The sequence below is a fragment of the Callorhinus ursinus genome, unplaced genomic scaffold, assembly GCF_003265705.2.
Source record: "Callorhinus ursinus isolate GAN/ISIS: 27379988/994484 unplaced genomic scaffold, GSC_fseal_2.0 scaffold16, whole genome shotgun sequence".
Taxonomy (NCBI): Eukaryota; Metazoa; Chordata; class Mammalia; order Carnivora; family Otariidae; genus Callorhinus; species Callorhinus ursinus.
Genome location: NW_027397078.1, coordinates 26,172,309 through 26,191,079, shown reverse-complemented (window position 1 = coordinate 26,191,079; position 18,771 = coordinate 26,172,309). Strand labels below are relative to the sequence as shown.

The window sequence follows — 18,771 nt, the reverse complement described above, 5'->3', positions numbered from 1 at the left end:
TTTTTTTTTTTTTTTTACTTTCTAGATTTTAAGTTTATTTCTAAGCATGGATCTTTTTGTTTTTTTTAGTTCCAGTGTAGTTAACATTACAGTGTTATATTCGTTTCAGGTGCACAATACATACTTTTGTCGCTTTTAAATCACTTTCATTTCCTTCCTCAATAATTTGCAAAAAAATGAAAGGGAAAACAAATGAGCAGCTACTGAAAAGTATGTACAATCAAGATTGTAACCTTATAGATAATAGTAAAATAGAGTTGAAGCAGCCAAAATCTTTATGTTTCCTAAGATAAGTTAATACTCTGTAAGGATCAAAAAGTGATTTTCCCTTATCTCTAATTGCTTCCACATTCCTTTCCCTCCTTGTGTCATTAGAGGATTACAAAGACTCCATCTTCCTCTGAGTTTGCTATAGATTGCCTTCGTTTATAAATGGTTGCCCTTTTATTTTTCTAGTCAAGGTTTTTGAGCTTTGAAATAATATAAATAATTTGTTTGAAACAGTAGAGATCTGGGGTGCCTAGGTGGCTCAGTCAGTTGAGCGGCCAGCTCTTGGTTTTGGCTCAGGTCATGGTCTCAGGGTTGTGGGATCAAGCCCCTCATGGGGCACCTTGCTCAGCAGGAAGTCTGCTTCAGGATTCTCTCTCTCTCTCCCTCTGCCCCTCCCCCCTGCTCACCCAGGCACCCTCACTCACTCTAAAATAAATAAATAAATAGATCTTTTTAAAAATAAATAAATACCAGAATCTAAGAAGGCATATCCTGTACTGGTGGGCAGAAATTTAAAGAAAGGAGGGAAGTCAACTATGATCTCAAATGCAGTCCTAGTAAAATATCTTCTTCTGACTATTAGATATGTGTTTTCCACTCAGACTTCACAGTCGGCTCCTTAACTCATTTTAACCAGGTACCTGATTTCCCTCTCAGGAGCTCTAGCTATTGTTAATGCAGTGCCCTGCTTTGCTTTGGATGGTCAGTGGATTTTAAACTCTTTCCTAGATGCTACCCTTACATCAGTGATTGGAGACAATGATATCAAAGATCTGATAGGATTTTTCATCTTGCTTGGTGGTAGTGTACTTTTGGCTGCCAACGTGACCCTGGGACTCTGGATGGTTACAGCACGGTAATATTTGCACTCATCTTGCAGAATGATGCTTCATATGAAATAGAAAGCATTTCCTTAAAATTATATTTTAACCAACGACTTTAAGCTCCTCCTGTATCAGAATATCCAAACTCTGGGATGGGGGATAAACAGAAGGAATGAAAGGCATAGTCTCTGACTACATCCGACTTTTAAAGACTGAACTTAACCAACTTCAGATGCTTGTGGAACAATTTCTAAACAAGTGAAAATTCATGTTAAACCATTTTGTGTGACTACATATCATATTGCAGTAGTGTAAAGGAGAACTGAATTGGGTGGAATTAATCGGGGAAAACTTTTTGAAAAAGCATCATTAATCCAGATTTGAAGAAGACCAGACTCTGGCCAAGTGGAAGGGTGAGCATTTTCTTGGCCTATATCTCTTGACCTTTTTCTTAGTTTGAAAAGTATTTTAAGATTTATTGGTATATTATTTTGTACTCTGACAACTGAGGTCTGATTACAATTAATAAAATTCTATAAAGGAATCTGCTAACATGAAAGGGAAAATCTTTGTCAAATGATACCAAATAAGTGAACAAAGTAGGAAGTAGGGCTTACAGTGATAAATGCCTTGCCCCACAAGAGTTGCCTCTTTGATAATGTGTCCCCATACGCTCCTAAAGCAGCACTGTGTTCTGACATTCAGACTGAGCTACAAGAAGTATCTTCCACTTGCAGCATGTGGGTTGAGGAAGTTAAAGTTGAGCGTGAGAACTGAGCTTGGTCTTCTAACAGATCACGAGGCAGATCTGCTGCAGTCCTGGCTACCATTCTCTACAGAGCTCTGAAGCTCGGAGCCTTTCCAGGGTAGACGTTTTCTCTGTGCTGCTGGGGTTATCTGGGGCCTAGGTCGTGGGTTCCTGTCTTCAAGGAGCAACTACCTTAAGCTCTCAACCATACTCTGTCCTCACCAGCAGCTTCTGTGTTTCTCTGTAGTGAGTAATTAAACACCCAGTCCTTGTTTTCCATCTTTCTCCCAAGCTACCTCTGTGGGTCCACAGAAGACTTGGTAGTACAGTGAGAATGGCCACACGTGAGTACAGACGTGGACTTGCCAGGGCCCGGGAACTGCCTCTTGAGCCCAAAAGAGCCCTGAGTAGTTCGAGGTCTTTTGGACTGGAGCTGGAGCCCTGGAAGATCCAGGAAGTCACCAGGCCACTGTGAACTCTTGGTCTTCTAAGTGTCTGAGCGTGCTGTTTTTTGATGAAAAATATGTGCTTCCCTCATACACTCAAGCACATTAACAACTGTGTACCCAACTTTTTCACTAAGTGAGGCATTCCATGGGGTTCACCTTTTTCTGATCATTGAGCTGCTCTTCAGGCAATAAAGGTTTTTAATCATTTTTAAGAAACTCTTTAGACTGTATGCAAGTTTGCCTGCCTTCTTAAATAGAAATTATTTATTGAGTATAATGTTAAGATTTTATTAATGACTTGAGGTCATCATTTAAACCATACAAGTTATTCGTTTATCCCAGAAAAAAGGTGGTGGTTCTATTCTTAGGTAGATAGTCATTCAGGATCAAAGTCTTAGCAGAGAGCTCAGACCTGGTTTAGGTAGTAGAGCTTGGGGAATGCCATGAAATACTTGCATAATTAATTTGATTACATGAACTATGCAGTTTACTAATGAATATGTCGTATATGTGCAGATCAGTTTTTTAAAACAGAGAAGAACTTAAATAGAGGAACTCCTACCCATTAACTTCTTTTTCTGGGTGGAAAAAACAACAACAACTGTAACAACAACAACCAAACACCTCATTTTCTTGTAGCATTTGAACATCTTGGTCTCTTGCTTCATAGGGTCAGGCTTTGAGAACCACTCCTATTAGGATAATGAGCAGATCAGTCGCATTTGTATAGAAATGGCCTCATCATGTAAAAAAGGAAATGTTGTCGTCTCTTCAGCTTGATTGTGGGCACTTCTAGAGCAAGGACCATGCCATACTCATCTTTGCATCCCTGGCACAGTGCATGAGACATCATAAATACTTAAACGTGGTTGAATGGATGATGAATAGTGGTATTTATGGATTAGAAAAGCATGTTTCTATTTAAGTAAGCTATGAATAGTATTATTGAATATTTACTGTAAATATATGTTAACAAAACAATAACTTGGAAGGTCTTTGTGTCCCTAGTATATTATTATCTTCATGAAAATAATCCATTTTGGTTACTGTAGAGCAATTAGAAAAATGAATTACTTTGAGGATTTGAAGAAAATGTGCTTTCTGTGTTGTCATGTTCAACAGTACAACTTTACTTTCAGTGTTCCTAATCTATGTTGTTTACATTTTCAACAGTTTTTTTTAAATCACCTACAATATGTAAAGAACGTATATATTCTTTTCATCTCAGTTTGAAAAGACATGCGTTAAACTTGACCTTTTGATGATCGCTCTTATAGGGTCATTGTCTTCTATTCTAACAGCAAATTTTAAACAAGCACTTCATGGATACATGGCTTTCAGTCATCAGTTTGTCCTATGGTATTTATTGAATGTCCACATACTAATTGATGGTGCACAGGTATTTTTTTCTACAGATCTTTCGACTGTGCTGTAATTCATTCTTAGTATTCAAGTTGAAGATACCAAGATACCATAGTTGCTGGCATTTGATGTTTAGCAATAAAAGAATAAATGTGTACCAGCACTCTATGTTTTATCATATTTATGTGTTGTCTTTTTTAAAAAAACTATTCTATCAAAAGTGTTCCCTTTACATACAGTATGATCTTTGTTGTTTTCAATTCTTGTTTCTAAAAGCAGCCTTCACTTTTTCACTCAAGCAGTCCTTATATGAAAGTTGTTGCCGGCCACAGAAAGAAGCCTTTTTTTTTTTTTTTTAAGATTGTATTTATTTATTTGAGAGAGAGAGCTCAAGCAGTGGGGAGAGGGAGAAGCAGGCTCCCCACTAAGCAGGGACCCTGACTTGGGGCTCAATCCTAAGACCCTGGGATCATGACCTGAGCCGAAGGCAGACACTTAACTGACTGAGCCACCCAGGTGCCCTAAAAGAAGTCTTTTTTAAACAAGATTCCTGAGCTCTTACTAGTGTTTTGGAAATGGCCTGTTTATGGATGAAGAAAGAGGACTATCACGTTTCCTTTCAATAGTGTCTGACAGAAGTCTTCTCTAAGTTAGTCTGTTTCTTAGGAATTCATGGAAAAGTATTTCAACTCTGACATTTGGTTCGTCTTGACCTTTTGCTCTAGCACTTCCTCCCTTGTCCACAGGGCCAGCCTCAATCTCTCTCTGCCTCTCTTTTTCTCTCTTCTCCTCCCACTCTCTCTCTCTTTCCCTCTCTATGCCACCCACCCCCCCCTCCACACACACACACACACACACACACATAGGCACATAATCTCTTTCTAGATTACCTAAAATCCAGATAAAATAGGCTGGAAATTTAGCCCAAATCCTGATTGGCTAGCATCATTCCACGCCTCCTTTTTGCCTCTGATCCCATTCTACTACAGTTAAGAGCCACAAGACTAGATGACTGATTATCTAAACCACTTTTTTTTAGCAGCTTGAGATAGAATTAAATACCATAAAATTCACCTGTTTAATGTGTACAATTCCACTGTAAACTCTTTTTCTTTTAATGACTACTCAAACAATAGTATACATAGGTTTTAGTATAATCTAACCTTTTAAGCAAATGAGCATGTGATAAAAGACTGGGAAGAAAGAAAATGTTTCATTTATTTCACAGCTTTTAACTCTGAAGTGGTTTTCAGTACTGGAATAGAGTTGAATAACAAATCATTTTTAAGGGTAAGCATGTAGAGGGGCGCCTGGCTGGCTCAGTCAGTAGAGCACGCAGCTCTTGATCTCGGGGTTGTGAGTTCAAGTCCCATGTTGGGTGTAGAGATTACTTAAAGATAAAATCTTTAAAAAAACAAAAAAAGGTAAAGCATGTGATTGGCACCTTGTGTGGCTCAGTCGGTTAAGCATCTGACTCTTGATTTTGACTCAGGTCATGACTCAGGGTTGTGAGATCGATCCCCATGTTGGGCTTTGCACTGGGTGTGGAGCTTGCTTAAGAGTCTTTCTCTCTTCCTCGCCCTCTGCCCCTCCCCCCCCCAAAGAAGATAAAGCATGTGGATATATTTTCTTTGAGACAATATGCCTTTTTAATCGGTGTATTTGCAAGCTACTCTTGCTGTTTCGGCCATACTAATTTGAATAATTCATTGTATATTTTATCAGACCATGGCAAATGAATTCAATGAAAGGAAAGTCTCTATTTCAAAACCTAATACCACAATAGATTATACTCAGGGTGGAGGTAGGGAAAAAATGGTTAAAGGAAGCTGCAATTCTAATTACCAAGCAGGTGATATTGCCTAATTTCCCATTGAAGAGAGACAAAAACATCCTTATAGCTTAGTTTTATTTAGCTAAAGATTGAAGGATATTCAATAATTGTCCCTTCTTATTAACTGACCATTTCTCAAATTTTTCTACTGATGTGCTCCTGACACCTTAGAGAAGGGGAAAAACTCAGAAAGATCTAAGAGTAGAACCCTGTAATTGGCTTCCATCCTACAAAATTGAAGTCTTGCTTTATCTTAAATTTATGTAAATTTTACACTCAGTCAAGTATCATAAAGCCAGTTCTCTTAAAGATATGAAACTCTAAACTGTGAAAGAATTAGGTGCTAAGAATATTAATATTGTTTTCATGTGTTCCTAAAACACATCGGTAGAAGTAGTTTATAACAGCTGGTCTGTAGACTAGTGACAGTCTATGATGGTATTTTTGTCTATTTCTAGTGAAATGAGAAAAATATGTTATATCTAATTACAAAATAAGGAAAATGTATTTGTGTTGTTATAAGGTGCCTGCTGTCCTTTATCAAGAAGCTCTCCTTTATTTGGATTATGGAAACACATACATAAGTTCACTTAGCCCTTCTAGATTGCTCTGCAGAATGTCTCTCTAACTGACCCTCATCAGCAAGGCATTAGGGTTCCATATTTCCCCATGCCCTTACCTCCACCTGAATTGTCTGACTTTTCATTGGGTGCAAAATGGCATTTCCTTTTAATTTGCATTTCTCAGATTAATAAAGTTGCGCACCCATACACTTGTTTAGCTGCTTAGATTTTTCGTTTTGCCAGTTGCTTATTGATACCCTTTGCCGGGTTGTCCATTGAGTTTACTAAACTTTTCTTATTGATCTGTAAGAATTTTTTGTATATTCTAGATTAGGAGTCAACAAACTGCTGCCTGCAAGCCAAATCCTGCTCACCACCTATTTGTGTAAAGAAGGTTTTCTTACAACATAGCCACATTCAGGGGCGCCTCGGTGGCTCAGTCTGTTGAGCCTCTGACTCTTGACTTTGGCTTAAGTCGTTATCTTGGGGTCTTGGGATCAAGCCCCTCTTTGGGCTCCACACTCATTGGGGAGTCCGCTGGAGATTCTGTCTCTCCCTCTGCTCCTCCCCCTGCCCTTTCTCTCTCTCTGAAATAAATTAATCAATTTTTTTTAAAGATTTTATTTATTTATTTGAGAGAGAGGGAATGAGAGACAGAGAGCACGAGAGGGAAGAGGGTCAGAGGTAGAAGCAGACTCCCTGCTGAGCAGGGAGCCCAATGTGGGACTCGATCCTGGGACTCCAGGATCATGACCTGAGTCGAAGGCAGTCGCTTAACCAACTGAGCCACCCAGGTGCCCTTAATCAATTTTTTTTTAAAAAGAACACAGCCACATTCATTCATTTATATATTGTGTATGGCTGCTTTCATGCTACAACAGCAGAGTTGAGCAGTTGCAAGAAAGAACGTATAACCCCCAAAGCCTAAAATATTTACTATCTAACTGTTTACAGAACAGCCCATGTTCTAAATATCAATCTCTTGTCCATTTTATTTTATTTTATTATTTTTTTAAGATTTTATTTATTTGACAGAGAGAGACACAGCGAGAGAGGGAACACAAGCAGGGGGAGCGGGAGAGGGAGAAGCAGGCTTCCCGCTGAGCAGGGAGCCCGACGCGGGGCTCCATCCCAGGACCCTGGGATCATGACCTGAGCCGAAGGCAGATGCTCAACAACTGAGCCACCCAGGCACCCCTCTCTTGTCCATTTTAGATGTTGCAAATAATTTTTACCAGCCTGTCACCCATTTATAAGTTTTATTTATGAGGTTTTGTTGTTGAACGAGTATCTTTAGTTTGATATAGTCAAATCCATTAATTTTTTTATTGTTTTCATGAATCATTTTGATTCATTCACTGAAAAAGTGCTGTCCTATCCCAAAGTCACAATAACATCCTACACTTTCTTCTATTTGCTTTAGAGTTGTACTTTCACAATGAGATCTTTGATTTCTGGAATATATGGTGGGAGGTAGGAAATCCAGGTTCCAGGTTTATTTTTCTATGTAGCATGAACTATTTTTAAAATAGATATAACAATATTTTCCTTTTTAAGATTGTTAAAGCAGTTTACATGAAATTCTTAATATGGTGCCTGGCATATTCAAGATATTATGTACTTAAATTACTTATTTTCATAATGCAGAATTATGACATAAATTTTCCCTGATATCCCTGATCACAGTGGTGTCAGATCCTGCCTCCTTTTGATATGCCTTCTTGGCTTCCACTGCCGTCAGGCTCGCTCTGGTTGTCCAGAATGTCTTCCAGGCCTTGACCCTTTTAAATAGTTCTTCCTCCAATTAAAATGAACCAAAAATCATAATACTTACGGTATTGGCTAAAGATTTTGCTCACTGAAACTATTCAAAATAACCTGTGTTTGTGGGTATGGGTATTGATACCAGCCAGGCACCCCTGAATATGACATAATTAACCAACCCCTATTATTTCCAGTTTTGCAATGTTATAAACAAAGCAGTGAGGAATATACTTATAACTAAATCTTTTTGCATATCTATGATTTTTTGGATAATTCTAGAAACTCTTAAGATAATCTTAAAAGAAAAATTACTTTCTTGAAATGTGAACGTTTTATATATACATATCGCCTTGTTGCATTTACATTTTTTTCTCTTAATTGGATATGCAAACAGCATCCCATTTTAATTTGCATTTCTTTGTTTAGAAAAAAAGTTAAACATTTTTAAATGTATTTATTGGCCATTGTGTTATTTTTGTTTATTCCCATCCTTTGCCCATTTTTCCTGGGAGTGATTATTGTCTCACTGCTTTTCATCATAAGCTCAGCTCTGCCATTTGATTTGTTACATGTGAATAAATTAAAACCTCATTTAAGTATAATGCTAATGCTTATTTTTATGTTTTTATATATCATGATCTGTTAAGCTTTGCCTTATGTTTTCCACCTTTGGTGAAATGTTTTCAAAGTCTTCTCAAGATTTTATAAATATTCACGAACATTTTATGATCATTTTATGACTTCATTTTTTCAAATATTATAATCTTTAATTTACATGCAAGGTATTTTGATGTTGGTGCAAAGTAGGAATATAATCTTGTGTTTTGTTATCCCTAAATGATTAGCCAGTCATCTCAAAGGAGATGGTTAGTCTTAAGAGCTATTTCATGCCAGCCAGGAGGAGACATAAATTTATATCCTTTTGAGAGAATGGTTATAATAAGTGAAATTATCTCTCATTTAATAAACCATTCTTATTTATATAGGAGGCAGCTATTTATTATTTACTTTTTCAGTTCAGTAATACAGTGAATTGAGAATATGTCTTGTACTTTGACAAGAGTCCTTAAATCATTTTTTTCCCTAAGGTGTTTTTAGTTTTATTGAAATAGTGTTTCTCATTCCTAAGCAATATAGATTAGCAATCTGGAGATTATCCTTAATTATATCATTATCTAAAAGTACTGTCTTCATCAACGTCTTAATTGAAATATTTTTTTGCTTCTTAGATTTTCAAGCTTTAATTCCTCTCTCTGTGGATTGTTTAATATTAGTCTTTAAAGGTTTAAAAAAAGATCTGTCTTTGAAATAGATGTCCTGATTTTAAAGTAAGTATCTTCTCTTCATCTGTTTTAATTATATAATGATTTAAGTTTGGAACACTGCATTCCTTGATTATATGTTCAAATATATGCATTTTTAATCATAATTTAAAATCATGAAAATAAGAGGTAATGAGGATACTATGAATTTGTATTTTATTTCTTATAAAGTTTGAGCAAGTGTGCTTTTTTCCCCATTTAAAATGTTTTTCTTCTGAGATCATTGTAGTTGGTTTTGAAATTTGCCAAATTTTAGAATATGACTCTTGTAAATATGCTACTCTAGGAGATGGTTATTGGATTTAAAAGTTTCCATTTTTCTTGTTTAACCCCATTCTGTAGTCACTAGAACTGATAGAAATATTCTTTCATTCATTTAAGAAATATTTATTGCATACTTACTATGTTCTTGGCACTGTTCTGGGCTCCAGGGATATAGCAATAAATAAGACAATTTTTCTTTTTTGTATTTTGTAAGGAAAAAAACTTTATTTTTAAAACAATAAATATATGCTAAGCATTACTAAGTGTTGCAGGCATGGGGTGGCAAGAGATTAAGCCAAGAAGGTTAGCAGAGGCCAGGTCTTAGAAATATGTTATGGACTTTAGTCTAATTGCAAATGGGAAGTCACTGGAAGTCTCAAGCAAAAGAGTGACATAATCACATTTGCATTTTGGTGGATCACCTTGACTAAGGATAAAGGATAGATTGGAGGGAGGCAAGTCTGGAGGCAAGGAAATTGGTTAGGAGACGATTTCACTAATCTTGGCAAGAGGTGATGGTGATATAAAATAGATGGTGACAGTAGAGGTTGAAAGAGAGAGAACAAATCAAAAGTAGGATCCACTATATTTGATGGTTTCATGTGGTTTAGATTCAGGAAGGAGTCAAGAGGACTTCAGGTTTCTGGCTTGGACAATTGAATGGTGGCTAGGAAACATCAGAAAAGGAGCAGTTCAATTTGGAACTCTTGAGTTTGACGGCCTGGGAGAACTTCAAGTGGTTTGTTGGACGTACAGGTCTGGAACTCTGTAGAAATTAGTTGGAGACACCATGTACAAGCTGATTTACCACAAATATGTAATTAAACCCATGGGAGTGGATCGTCTAGGGAGAGAAGGAAAGGGAAAGGAAAGAGAAGGTATCCTAGGATAAAGCACTCAAGAACACCAGCTTTTAGGTAAAAAGGATACAAGGAAGAGGAAAAATGAACTTTAGAAAATTAGGAGGAAAACCACAAGTGAGAGTTTGGTATTAGAGAAACAAAGGGAAGAGAATGTATCAAGATGTCAATAATGTGAGATAGTACTGAGAGAGGCTGTCAAATGTCCATGGGCTTTAGCAGTTCATAGGTGATCTTGAGAGAGCAGACCCAGTACAGCACAGAAAGCTGAGCCAGGTTGTGGTGGGTGGAGGGGGGTGGGGGTGCAGGGAGAGACTGCAAATGCAGAAAACGCACCCAAGAAGTTCCATTTGGGGGGGTGCCTGGGTGGTTCGGTCTGTTGGGTGTCCAACTTGATTTTGGCTGAGGTCATGATCTTGGTGTCATGGGATGGAACTGTGGGCACAGTGTGGAGTCTGCTTGAGATTCTCTCTCCCTCTCCCTTTGCCCCTCTCCCCACTCGTACTTGCGCGCGCTCTCTCTCTCTCTCTCAAATAAGTAAATAAATAAAATCTTAAAAAACAAAGTTCTATTTGGAAGGGGTGGGGAGAACTGGGACTTGGTGAAGGATGTAGAGGAAAGTGTCAGTATTGTTGTTGTCATTGTTTTAGCACTAGGAAAATTGTGGGCATGTTTTTGGTGCTGATGGGAAGAACCTAAGAAAAAGAAAGTAGATCATCAAGGGAGGAGATTGGGCTCTAGAGCACAAGTAGAGCAAGAGCCTTCAGCAAGAGAGATGCCCTGTCTAAGAGAGGGAAAGAGAAAACATGGATAACAGTTATCTTGAATCCTAAGTGTCTAGAACAGAGCTTGGCACAGAGTAGGCACTCTAGAAATCCTTGTTGAGTATGGAGTTCTCATACAGCTGCAAGGAGCAGTTTAGCCAACCCCCCTTCTAGATAAGACATACTGTCAGAGGCGATTGAAGAACAGGTACAGAGTGCTCAGCTCTAGGATAATAGCATTGAATTTCCTGATTTTGAGAATGTTCTCTGTTTACCTAAGTTCTCGGGAAACACAGGGCTGAAGTATAGAAGTTGAAAGGGTCCAGAATAAGACTCTGTGGCATAAAAATTATTTTGAGCTGAAAACATTTGAGTTCCTAAAATGCCTTATCTGCCTAAAAGCAGAGCTTCCCAAAGGAACTCAATTGTCATAAATCTCCTACCCAGGAGCACCTCTAACCTTGTCAAACAGGCATTGATACAAAACTATCATAGCTCCCACCACTTCTTCTAGGGGCCCATTCATCTTTCCAAAAAGTTACTTATTTTTTCATAAGTGCCCTTTTCTTTCCTCCTTCTAAGAAGTCATTTATTCTCCCAGAAGTGACCTTCTGCCCCTACCCATCCCCTATTAGATGCCAGATAAGTCCCAAATTCTGACTGCCTTGAGTCACATTTCTTTGTGAGCTCCTGTGCTGTGTGTGTAAATAAATCTGTTGTTCCTCTTGTTCATCTGTCTTTTGTCAGTTTAATTTGCAGACATCAAGTCATTAACCTAAGAGAGTAGAGGAAGTTTTTTCTCTCTGATAGACTAAAGGGGCATGATGTGTGAAACTTACTCTCAAATGGTTCAGAGAGAGAGATAATAAGCCAAAATGGCAAAATATGGGGGCGCCTGGGTGGCTCAGTCGGTTAAGCGTCTGCCTTTGGCTTGGGTCAAGATCCCGGGGTCTTGGGATCAGCATTGGCATGGGGCTCCCTGCTCTATGGGGAGCCTGCTTTTCCCCTCTCCCTCTGCCTGCCACACCCCTTGCTTGTATTCTCGCTCTCTGTGTCAAATAAATAAATAAATAAATCTTTTTTTTAAAAATGGCAAAACGTTAACAATTGTTGAATCTCGATGAAGGGCATGAGGGAGTCATTTGTATTCTTCTTTTTCCTTTGTATTCTTCTTGAAATTTTTGTTTGAAATTGCTTCAAAATAAAATGATTTTTTTAAAAAAGAACCAGCTTCTGCATTTATTGAATTTCTACTTTTTAACTTTCTATTTTATTTTATTTCCAATTTCAACACTTTTTATTTCCAGCTTCCTGTGAATGGCGAGCATGAGGAATTTTAAAGACAGAGCTGCTTTTTGGATTTGGGCAAATTATGTCTCTGTGTTTTAATTTCTTCTTTTTGAGAATAATACCTACAAAACTTTGCTATGTTAACTGAAACAGTCACACAATCGGCACTCATAAATGTTTTTCCCTACCTTTCCAGGACCTGTTCAAATCACAGTGCCCTTATGAAACCTTCCCTCATCACCTCTATGATAAAACTTATTTTGTATTGCCCCATACATTTAACTAAAGTGGATTTGTCATACATTACATCTTTGAATTCTCCCAATAACCTTCCAATCATTTTCTTTGCCTTATAGATTAGGACATTTAATGAAATTAAATGACTTGGCTAGGATCACACAGTCAGTAGACATGCAAGGATGAGAACTCAGGTCCTTTTAGTTCCCAGTCTTGTGTTCTTTGTTACACCATAATTTGATATTTCTCCTCAGGTGTTTTTTTTTTAATTGTGGTAAAATATACATAACAAAATTTGCCATTTTAGCCATTTTAATTGTACAGTAGTAAGTACATTCACATTGTCATGCAACCATCACTGCTGTCCATCTCCACAACTCTTCATCTTGAAAAACTGAAACTCCATACCCATTAGGCAATAACTCCCCCCTTTCAACAACCCCTGAAAACCACCATTTTACTTTGTGTCTCTATGAGTTTGACTATTCTGGGTACCTCATATGAGTGGAATCATAGAGTATGTGGCCTTTTGTTACTGTCTTATTTAACTTAGCCTAATGTCCTCAAGGTTTATCCGGGTTTTTTTGTTTTTTTGTTTTTTTTTTAAAGATTTTATTATTTATTTGACAGAGACACAGCGAGCGAGAGAGAACACAAGCAGGGGGAGTGGGAGAGGGAGAAGCAGGCTTCCTGCCGAGCAGGGAGCCCAATGCGGGGCTAGATCCCAGGAGCCTGGGATCATGACCTGAGCCGAAGGCAGACGCTTAACGACTGAGCCACCCAGGCGCCCCTAGGTTTCTCCGTTTTATAGCATGTGTTCTTCCCAAGTTTTATAAATATCTGTGCTCATGGCATTCACCTGTGACCCCATGTGCCCTTGACTCTTTGCTTACCCTTGGTATGGCCACCCACATAGTGCCTAGTTCATAACAGTAGTCAATGAGCTCTGTTGAGTGGATGGCTAAGGCCACTCTAAAGGAGAAAATGATCCTCCTCTTATACGGTATATTCCAATTTCACATCTACCTTCAGCTACTGGAGACAAGGAGATGGATGAGCATAATTGTTCTCTCTACTATTGCAGTGGAAGGCCAGACATTTAACAGAAGTTTCCCCATGGTTGGAAGGATGGCAGGCACATGAATTTTAGTCATGTACAGTTAGCTCCCTGCTCACTGTAAAAATCATATATGCAGTAGTCTTTAAAAAGAGGAAAAAAAATCTTTAAGTAATATGAGTTGAGTGAGAGTTTGGTAATGTTTTTTTCCTCCCCTGAGAAAAATAAAAGTGACTCACCACATTATGGTAAGAACGAACTCTTTGCATGATTGGCCATCAATCTTTGATGTCATCTGAGTGTGCTGAAGATGCATTTGCCTTGTCATGCTATTTGATTATTACATAGTTCCTATACACATTAAAGGATAAAAAGGAGAAATGGAATAAGAAATATTTTCATATTTAGCTCTGCCACCTACTCATGATTTCCAGAAGGGGAAGTCCCTTCTCACTAGCAGGCCCATGCCTCCACCTCTGTGGAGCAGCAGAACTTCAAGGGCCAACCTGGCTTCAGAGCCAAGAGAGAATGTAGCCTGGTCAACAGCAGCCCCAAGAAAGTCGAAGGTCTTCATCCCCTTGTCTAACAGCAGATTGCTGGACCACATGCCACCAGTCCCACTCCTGAAGCGCAGAACATTCAAGGAGGATGTCCAAAAAGCAGAGGCCACCTACTCCCCAGGAGGAAAGGCTATGCTTCAACCAGCCTAACTCTACTTCAAGAAAAGGCACCCAGAAGAGACACAACCTGAGGGATTCATCCAAATGTTTCTGCCAGGACCTCTACCACACTTTGGACACTGGAGTCATAAAGTAATTTGGATGCAACCTGAAAAGTAAAGTTGTTGAATATACTAAATGACTTCCCTCTGGGTGTCTACAAAAACACCAGTAGCACATTTTTCGAACATGCAAGCTCTGTGGAGATCAAGCAACACACAGGATCTCAAAGGATCTTCCTTACTAAAGGGAAATCAATCAGGCTTTTATTTTAGCAACCTACTTATAACCTTAATCTACTTGTGGTTGTTTTATGTCGTATTAAATATTTCTCATACTGGATTGGACTTCTTAAATCTGATTTTTTATTTTCAAATCAAAACGGGAAATATAGGGGTGCCTAGGTGGCTCAGTCGGTTAAGCGTCTGCGTTCGGCTCAGGTCGTGATCCCAGGGTCCTAAGATCGAGCCCCACATCGGGCTCCCTGCTCAGCAGGGAGCCTGCTTCTCCCTCTCCCTTTGCTCCTACCCACCCCACTCATGTTCTCACACACTCTGCTCTGTCTCTCTCAAATAAATAAATAAATAATCTTAAAAAAAAAAAAATCTGCCTGAGCCAAGAGATAAGCCAGAGAGACGAACCCAACTAGAAAGTTTGAGGTCAAAATGGAGGCAGCCAAAGTCTTTCATTTTCCATTTCAATTATGTCATATAATCCATGTTTCCAATTGTGTCCTGCTACAAGGAATACGGATTCTTATTGAATTTATGCAAATATATATTGCCATAAAAATATATGAACACTCGGGATGCCTGGCTGGCTCAGTCGGTGGAGTATGTGACCCTTGATCTCAGGGTTGTGAGTTCAAGCCTCACTTGGGTGTAGAGATTACTTAAAACTAAGATCTTTTAAAAAAAGTTGAAAATCTTAAAAAGAAATAAGAACACTCACTGACAGTTTCTGAATTCTGGAGGGATCAGGTAGGGACAAAAGATAAATGTTTCAATTTGTTCACAAGGGTATATTTTATCAAATTGCTATAAATCAGTAAGCTTAAAAGTATTTTTTTTAATTTGGAAAAACAAAGCATTTTTTTTAAAAGTCAGCAGTGTTTTAAACAAAGTCATAGGGCGCCTGGGTGGCTCAGTCGGTTAAGCGACTGCCTTCGGCTCAGGTCATGATCCTGGAGTCCCGGGATCGAGTCCCGCATCGGGCTCCCTGCTCAGCAGGGAGTCTGCTTCTCCCTCTGACCCTCTTCCCTCTCGTGCTCTCTGTCTCCCATTCTCTCTCTCTCAAATAAATAAATAAAATCTTTAAAAAAAAAAAAAACAAAGTCATAAAAATTACATTTACCCTCTTCAGTTCATGCAGTTCCATGTTATTACTTTTTGTTCTGCTTAAATCCAGTTTTTCCCCTAGTTTTAGAAATTCTTACTCAGTTCACTTTTAGGATCTTTTTTTTCTTTTTTAAGATTTTTTTGTTTCTTTATTTGACAGAGAGAGACACAGCGAGACAGGGAACACAAGCAGGGGGAGTGGGAGAGGGAGAAGCAGGCCTCCGGTGGAGCAGGGAGCCTGATGCGGGGCTCGATCCCAGGACCCTGAGATCATGACCTGAGCTGAAGGCAGACGCCTAACGACTGAGCCACCCAGGCGCCCCTCACTTTTAGGATCTTAAGGTTATCAGGAACCTATACTCAGAGGTTTTCTATGAGTATCTTTTAATATGAAACACATTTGCAACAGCATCAGAGTAAAACAGTAACTGTAAATGAACATTTCAAGTTAATAACATACCGAACATTGGATTTCTAGGAGTTTCATACCATTTTTAGAACACTGATCTTAATAAGATATCTATACAAATATAATCTAAGAGGGTTTAGTACCACTTATTTGACAATGCTTCTCATGTAATTTAACATACCAAATAAGCCTAGTTTAATGTCTCACAAAATCTTTGAAATGTTCCATGAACCCTTTGTAACACCTCAGATTGTGGCCAAAAGACTATTTTAGAATTTGATTTTGTGGGGCGCCTGGGTGGCTTAGTCGGTTAGGCATCTGCCTTCGGCCCAGGTCGTGATCCCCGGGTCCTGTGTTGAGTTCCTTGCCCAGCGGGGAGTCTGCTTCTCCCTCTCCCTCTGCCTCTCCCTGCCTCTCGTGTGTTCTCTCTCTCTCTCGCTCTAATAAATAAATAAAATGCTTAAAAAAATTTTATTTTGGGAAGTATGTTTAAAAAATATTAAAAGGTTTGAACATGTGATTAAATAGAATCATAAAGTATTATGAAACAATATCCATTTAACCAAAGTGACAATAAAAGATATTAAAGGCAAATATAGAAGGTTACATAGTAGTGAGCAAAATTTAGCTTTTTTAATATTAAGACTCAGTTTTTGTTTTTATTTTTGTTTTGACTCTTTTTTTTTTCAAGTAATCAAAGACCTGACAAACAGGAAATTATTTTGGCAAAACATAGAATCCTTGTTTTTTAGGCAGATAAATTTATTTTATGTATGTATGTATTTGACAGAGAGAGCAAATGCACAGGCAGGGGGAGCAGCAGAGGGAGAGGGAGCGCCACTGAGCAGGGAGCTGGATGCTGGGCTCGATCCCAGGACCCTGAGATCACGACCTGAGCCTAAGGCAGATGCTTAACCTACTGAGACACCCAAGTGCCCCTAGGCAGATAACTTTAAAGGTAAAGAAAAACTTCTGTTTACAATTTCTTATTAAGAGCAGACCAATAGTTCAAGAAAACTTTGTCCTTTTAATAAAGAGAAAACCCTATTTTCATTTTTGGCATTAAAATTCATTTACTTACTGAAATTTATCGTAATCTTAGCCAGTATTGACCACACATAAATTCCTTTCAAAAGGTTCCTTTTGTATAAACCCTCTACAACTTTTTTTACATTCACATTTTGCCCTCAGTTTTCCCTCTTTAAATAACCAGCATCATTTTAGGAGAAAATCGTTTTATTTTCCTCAACTCAATAAAAATGTATTTCTATTCCTTATACTACTTCTTACCAAAAACACGTCTTAATTTCCTTGCATACAGAGTTGTTCCCCTTATTTCCAGTATTCTCATTTACATTTATTAGAATTCATAACTTTTTAAAAACTTAGTTTCTAGTAAAAACTAGTAAGCAATTGTGAGCCATCTGTTATACCATTATTCTTTACAATAGCAAATTTATGAATACATTTCATAATTTCTAGAAACGTGCTTTTTCATAGCATAATTTTTCAATAAAACATAAACCAGGTTTACTAAAAGACCTATATTTATCTTTAGTTTCTCTGTGATAAGATAAAAACAGATAAACCTATGTTTAGTACTTGATGGTTTATTATTTTGTCTTATTTGGAAATGATTTAGGTATTCAATAAATTTAACTTAACTCATTATTTAACTTAGCAAAATTTTTAAAGTTTCAGGTTACCAAAGATTTTGAAACTACTTAGAAGTTTACTTATAAACCTTTTTACCTTATTTACATCTATTTAAACTACTTGTTCTTAACAATTACATTTAGATTACCCACAAAACTTTATAAGGCATCAGACAAAGTCAACCATTACTCTGGTTTTTTAGACAAATTTTGCAACAGAGATAACGGACTTATTTGACTTGCAGTGGACACAGGCAGACTACAAGTTTTATATTTAATGCTGTTAACTCTAAAAATGTGTATTTTAACTTAACCAACAACCTTAAATTAGCTTTCATATTGAATACTTTCCCAGATCATGTGAACTTGAAAAACATTTGGGTTAGTTTTTGTTTTTCTGAATTTTATATGCCCAATCTTACAAACACTTGCCTTCAAACTGACTACATAGATCTCTTTTATGAGTTAATTTTAGCAATACTGTTAGGAGTTAGTTGAACAGTTAGGTAGTCTGGGCCAGGGTCCCCGACAAGAAAATATGGAGTCAGGACAGCTAAAATAAAACACTAACATCCTGTTTTACAGCTTAGACGGGACCACATTAGTATTCTGCTTTGCAGCCTTTGCAGAAATGACTTCGGCAAAATGTCCTAAAATAAGGTAATTAACCACAAAGCATTTGTCACTATCACAGGCAAGGGGCGATTAAGACATAAGCCTCCAGATGTGAGCAAAAAAGACCATCAGCACAGAGACATTAACCTAATAGATAGACAGATATGTGACCAAAGCCCTGATTGCTTAAGAAAGTTCTGCAAAAGAGCTCATAAAAACCCCTAAACTTAGAAACTCCGAGAGCAACCCTCTTGGGCCCCCCTCCCTCCCCAGGAGCTTTATACTCTTGCTCAACAACTTTGCTTTGCTGCCCACCACTCCTCTGGTCTACCTCTTCATTCTTCGAAGCAGCGTGACCAAGAACCTCGGGCACTAAGGGGACAAAAATCCTGTAACATTTACATGAGCAACCTGTATACTTTGAACCT

At 38.0% G+C, this 18,771-nt stretch overlaps 1 protein-coding gene across 4 annotated transcripts in view; it reads left to right on the top strand.

Annotated features, from left to right (window-relative positions):
- Window positions 1-10,363, top strand: part of MBTPS2 (membrane bound transcription factor peptidase, site 2) — a 45,801-nt gene extending 35,438 nt beyond the window's left edge. Inside the window, exons 11-13 of one of the 4 annotated variants that reach the window (XR_012381045.1) lie at window positions 908-1,507; window positions 9,044-9,142; window positions 10,012-10,363. Coding sequence is in view for 1 of the 4 variants with exons in the window: in XM_025857645.2 (XP_025713430.1) it covers window positions 908-1,130 (223 nt within the window). In the remaining 3 variants the exon portion in view is untranslated. Of the gene's footprint in view, window positions 1-907; window positions 3,834-9,043; window positions 9,143-10,011 lie in introns of those variants that run through there. The other 3 variants (XR_003205350.2, XR_003205349.2, XM_025857645.2) reach the window with 3 other exon arrangements.
- Window positions 10,364-18,771: the final 8,408 nt, after the last annotated feature.